Below are 6,050 nucleotides of genomic sequence, written 5' to 3' on the forward strand. Positions count from 1 at the left end.
GTCAGGAAGGCAGGCAGGTAGGCGAGCAGTTGGGAGCCAGCAGTCCTGGATTGTGAGAGGGATGTCCCACTGCCCATTTAGGCCCGATCCTACCAGCAGTCAGACATCCCTGGAGGGGTCCCAGATTGGAGAGGGTGCAGGCTGGGCTTAGGGACACACACCCCCGTGCACGAATTTCGTGCATCGGGCCTCTAGTTATATATAAGCATCATTCAAGCTGGATGAAAAGTTAAATAGACCTCAAGTAGTTTATTAGATTCACTTATAAGTGACCATCATTAATTTTAGTTATATTAGAAAATAAATTCTTCTTTGCTTCTCTGTTCACTTACTGTCTAGTTAGCATTTTATAAAAGCTGGCCTCATGGAATATGAACAGTCAGAAGATGCACTTGAAGAGCTATCTACTGTCCCCAGCCCTTGTCCATGTAAATAGCTTGTGCTAGTGGCTCTGATGGCCACATATGTGGACTGAAAGACGTTGTAAAGATGTAAAATCTCCAGCAGTTATTGTACGTCGGAGTTAGTCAAGATGCTGGCCACATGTGGTTAGTGTGTCCCATGTGGGAGAAGATGCTGGTCCCAGAGGGCCCCACGTAGTCTACTTGATCGTCTGGTTTCCCCCTTCCTGCTGTTTAAATGCACTCCCCCTTTTTAAGAGCAGGAGTTCTGTCAGCTGTGGATTATAAGAATCTATGACCAAGTGGTTCTGAGAAGAAAAAACCAAAACATACTTGTGTTTTCTAGGTTCCATGGAAGATTGGTAACTAGTACAATTAGATAGCCTAATTAGAGTTGCTTTGTAGTCAAAGCCTTACGTCTTTTATTCAGTAGCCCTTTCTGCTTCAGCAGATTCCTGATTACTCACAGGTGAAGGTCAGAGCTAATTTTAGATCATTCCTGGAATGCCTCAATTTCTGCTTGATTTAATTATTTCTGTAAAATAATGTTCATTTAAATATATGATTGTAAACACTGTGATTCGATTACAGATAGTGACTCTTGTGTCCAGGCCTTGCGTCGGCCTTCTGATGAAAAACAGAATCCGTATGTGACAGATAGAAGTACAGTTATGAGGCAGAGGGAAATAAATGTGTTTTTCGTAGCCAGGGTGGAGTGCAACCACCACCATGTGGAAGCAGGAACTCCAGTTCCATGTGATGAAGAAATGCCTGTGGCATGCGGGGCAGATGGAGTGTGAAATAGCGTCAGGAAAAGAGGTACCCAGGGACCTTGGTTTTAAAATGCAATTTCAAAAGGAATGCAAGCAAACTTCTGGATTTTAGACAGCATGGCATTCTGGGGAAAGAAAAGACTTTAATTGGTCTGGCCTTTTTTCCTTTAATCAAAAAGGCAAGACAGAATCATCCAGCAGCTGCTGCGCTCTTGTATCTTTCTCATTGCCATCAACAACCAAAGATTGCTTCATGCATGTGACAAAATTTTCTTTTTCAAAATCAGAATTTTAAATTTACCTGGCCAGAAAGTGCTCGGGTCATCATTTTCCTCAATGAAGCTTAGTTAGGGAGCTGGTAAGGGAACCTTCTAAGAAACTGAAACATTTAGTCTGAGATTTTGTCAAATGGTTCTCAGCTAAACTAACCAAGTGTACATCAGGCTGGAGCAAGGATTTTGAGATACAATTGGGAAGATATCTGGACCCACCAGCCCCATTGACTTTGTGCCTAGGCTCAGCTTGATCCTCTCAGGTGTAACCTGAAGATGAGGTGGAGATCAGTTGACTGAGTTGATGGATTCTATTACCAGTTTATTCCCATACAGCTTCTGGTTACCCTCAGAAGTCAGCCTTACGTCTTTGTGGAAACATTAACTGCCTCACCTTCTTCTAACTTCAAATCATCACTATTCTTTTCTTCATTCTTGACCCTCCTCCTTATCAAAGCTCCTTTCCCTGTGTTCTTTATTTCAGACCTTCTCGGTCTTCCTGTTTCCTCCCTCCTGGTTTTCATCCTGCTCCTAAAATTAGCTCTGAACTTCATTCTTGCCATTTATTTTGTTCTGCCTGTGTACTTACTCTTTTCTTGAAAAAAAAAAAAAAAATCGCATCTTTTCTCTTCTGCTTCTCTGCCATTTTACCATTCCATCTGTTTTCTTCATCATCCACTAAAACTCTTCCATTAAAGAAAATTTAAATTCTGGTTTGTCAATCCAGTGTTTTGTGTGTTTTCTTTTCCCTCCTTCATGGCCATCTTCCTTAAACTTTTAAAATTTCCCGTCTTCCATGACTTTCTTATAATCATCTTGGTTTTCTTCCTATTCCTTTGACAAATATACTTTCTCTTTTGCTGAGCTTATTTGTTTACTCAAATTCAGTTTTCATTGCAGTGTTGACAATTTACAAATTATATTTCTAACCCCAACCTTTTCTGATTTTTAAAAAAATATAGTCTTGCTTCTAGGCCTAGCTCACATGCAGTAAATTTCTTTTTTCTCACCTTAAATTGTACTCATTAATGGAAGAGAAAGATGATCACTCCCTGGCTGGTGTGGTTCAGTTGGTTGAGCACCGTCCCGTGCACCAAAGGTCTTGGGTTCAATTCCAAGTTAGGGCATATACCCAGGTTGCAAGTTTGATCCCCGTCAATGCAGGAGGCAGCCCATTGATGTTTCTCTCTTACCTTTATGTTTCTTTCTCTCTCCCTCTCCATTCCGCTCTCTCTAAAAATCAATTTTAAAAAAGAGGAAAATGGTTGCTTACTTTATGTATCAACTGTGGTCACCATTTCATCTGCATGGGCCAGTCTAGTATTGTAGCTCTGACTTCTCTGCATATTGCATAGATGACAGAAGTGGGAGACACCTTCTAGATTTAAACTGTTTGAATCCAGCCTGCTCTGAGGCATTATCCATTACCCTTTGCTTCTCATCGCCACCTTTGAAAATTTGTGTAGACATTTAAAAGGTATTTTACCTGAGAAGAAGAGGGCTGTTGAAATACTGAGTATCTGTGTGTCTTTTTGTTTCTCTGGTAGTGCAGGGAATAGGAAGAGCAGACAGGGCGACTAGGAGAAGATGTCACATGTCTGAATGAAAGAAGTGGTGCCTTCTGCTTGGTAGCAATGTCACTGCGGTGGGACCAGAACAGGGAGCATATGCTACAGCAGCATCCTGTTCACCTGCTCTCATTGGGGTGGCATTCCAAATGATGGAGGTTTCAGCCTAATGAAAGGAATTTAAGTTATTATATATCACTTTGGATAGAGATTTTTAAAATAAGCTTTTACTCATAATTGTTTTTGATATTTTATTTGATTTTGATACAAATCATTATTGTAGAAAATTGCAGGACACGTGTTGAACAAAAGTAAAAGCACTCGTGTCACCACTTTGTAGAAATAACCTATTAACGCTTCAGTGTATTTCTTTATAGCCTTCCTCTCCCACTCCCACCCTGTCCCTTGTATTTTAACAAAATTGCAGTGGTATTATGTGTAAAGTTTTCTGTTCTGATTATTTCATGTATTAATTACATCATGAACATCTTTCCCCACCCTTAGCTGTACTTTAATAACTATGTAATTTTCCTCAGGGCTATACCATCTTTTATTTAGAACCGTCACCTTTTAGGTTATTTACAATATTTGATTATCATAAAACAACTTTCATAATAGGTATCTTTCTACATAATATTTGTCTGCATCTCTGACTATTTCCTTCATGTAGATTCCTGGAAATGTGATTATTAAAACATACCTAGACAGGGGTCCTCAAACTACAGCCCGCAGGCCACATGCGGCCCGCCGAGGACATTTATCCGGCCCGCCGGGTGCCGCTGCCTGTCCTGCTTAGCAGCCGACTCGTCCCGGGCCCGCAGTGCGCATAAGAATTTGTTCATAGTTTTTTTTTTTTAAACTATAGTCCGGCCCTCCAACAGTCTGAGGGACAGTGAACTGGCCCCCTGTTTAAAAAGTTTGAGGACCCCTGCAAGGAAGGGCCACTTGGCAGTTTATGATTTCACTGGATCCTCAGGTTAACTCCAGGGATAATGAAGTGGGGAGGGAACATAGAGCTTCTAATAGGAAGTAAATGTGGTCTGTGATTTGGTGACTTGAGTGACCCAGAACTCATGCTGGGTCCTGGTCTGCTTTCTAGTTGGTCCCATTGTTCGAGGGAAGAGGATGAAATTACCAGTAGACAATATGTGTAATAGCTGTAGGTGCCACATGGTTATTGGTGCGTTTTGTATGTATGAAGATGAGAAGGACTAGCACTGCCTTTGTAGTAGCTTATCAATGGAATAATAGCAATTATTGCTACCTACTCTCTGTTGCTATTATGAAATTCCAGTTTTTCTCTTAATGTTCCAGTATGCATTTAGCCTTTCAGATTCAACCTTCCTAAGAGTTTTTAATCTGTGCTAGCTAAATTATATTTAATTCTCTTTTTTAAGTTCCTAGTTCTAAACTAGTAGTTGCCAGGGGCTGGGGAGCAGAGGGTGAGATGGGTATGGCTATAAAAGGGCAACCTGAGGGGTTGTTCTGGTTTTGGAACTGTCCTGTACCTTAACTGTGGTGCCTAAATGAACCTGCACGTGTGACAACATTGCACAGAACTAAATTAACGCCCTGGGAAATGAGCACGAATAACACTAGGGAGATTTGAGTAGGAGGGTAGATGGTTTCTGTGCTGATGCCCTGATTGTGCTGTTATGCTGTAGTTTTGTAAGATGGTACCATTGGGGGAAACTGGCTAAACGGATACATGGGATCTTGCTGTATTAGTTCTTATAATTGCATGTGAATCTACAATGATCTCAGTAAAAATGTCAATTAAAATAGGTTTGCCAGTTTTGAAATGGGATGATTTCCAGTAATGTGGTATTTTTACTCAGTGATAACTTTGAAATCAGCTTGATATTCACAAGTACATGTTATCCATTTTTTTCAGTAAGTTTGTCTACTGTGAACAGAAGGAACAATTGCTTCTTAATATTTTCCTATAACTAAGTTTTTTAAGGTGTGACATAATTTTCTTTCAGCCATGAAGACTTTGAATTTATTTCGGGAACACGAATGCGCAAACTTGCTCGAGATGGCCAGAAGCCTCCTGAGGGTTTCATGGCTCCCAAGGCCTGGACTGTGCTGGTGGAATACTACAAATCCCTGGAGAAAGCTTGAGCTGCTAACCAGTCCCTCCACCTTTGACACTTACTGAGTAACCAGAGGGGACCACATAGTTAGTGTTGGTATTTCTTTGTGGTGGTGTCTGTCTGGACACCCTTCCTAAAAACAGACCATTGTCCTTAACTCGCATCAGTTTTGGTCTGCCTTATGAGCTCTGTTTTGAACTAGTGTAATACAGTGCTGATTTTAATGTATCTTTTCCACTTATTATAGTTAATATTCCTATAATACAATTTTAAAATCTTGTCTTTTTATATTATATTTATGCTTCTGTCTCATGATTTTTTTCAAGCTGTTATACTAATTGTAACCAATAATATACACATTGAATCTCATTTTCATCCCTTGAAAAAAAATCCACTAAACAATAAACGTGGCTAGACCTCCTTTTGGGAATTTTACAAGACATCTGTAGCAATTAGATTTTTTTCTACATTGAAAATATAAACTGCTTTCTTTATTCCTTCCTTCTAATCAGCCATTGATTTATAATCTGTTATAATCTAAAGTATTCCTATGATATGTGTAAGCCCTGAATGAATTTTCTTTATTCAATAAAATTAAACCTTTTGACTTTATTTGTGTGATACTTTTTATTTTTATTCATTTCAGAGAGGAAGAGAGAGGGAGATAGAAGCATCAGTGATGAGAGAGAATCATCAATTGGCTGCCTCTTGTACTCCTTCCACTGGGGATCAAGCCCACAACCTGGGCATGTGCCCAGACCAGGAATCGAATTCTGTGACCTCCTGGTTCATAGGTCAGTGCTCAACCACTAAGCCACATGAGCTGAACTTGTGTGATACTTTTAGTTTTGTTTACACATATGCTTTCCGTTTTGTGAAGTTTCTGATGGAGGAGAGAAGATGCAGGTATCTTTTATTACTGGAATCTAATAATTACTTT

General features: G+C 39.9%; 1 protein-coding gene across 3 annotated transcripts in view; it reads left to right on the forward strand.

Moving 5' to 3' along the window:
• Positions 1 to 5,722, forward strand: part of PAPSS1 (3'-phosphoadenosine 5'-phosphosulfate synthase 1) — a 181,015-nt gene extending 175,293 nt beyond the window's left edge. For all 3 annotated transcript variants that reach the window (XM_080642893.1, XM_080642892.1, XM_080642891.1), the window contains one exon: positions 5,000 to 5,722. In XM_080642893.1, the coding sequence (XP_080499019.1) occupies positions 5,000 to 5,138 (139 nt within the window). In that variant the 3' untranslated portion in view covers positions 5,139 to 5,722. The remainder of the gene's footprint in view (positions 1 to 4,999) is intronic.
• Positions 5,723 to 6,050: the final 328 nt, after the last annotated feature.

The sequence above is a fragment of the Plecotus auritus genome (assembly GCF_963455305.1).
Source record: "Plecotus auritus genome assembly, chromosome: 1".
Classification (NCBI taxonomy): Eukaryota; Metazoa; Chordata; class Mammalia; order Chiroptera; family Vespertilionidae; genus Plecotus; species Plecotus auritus.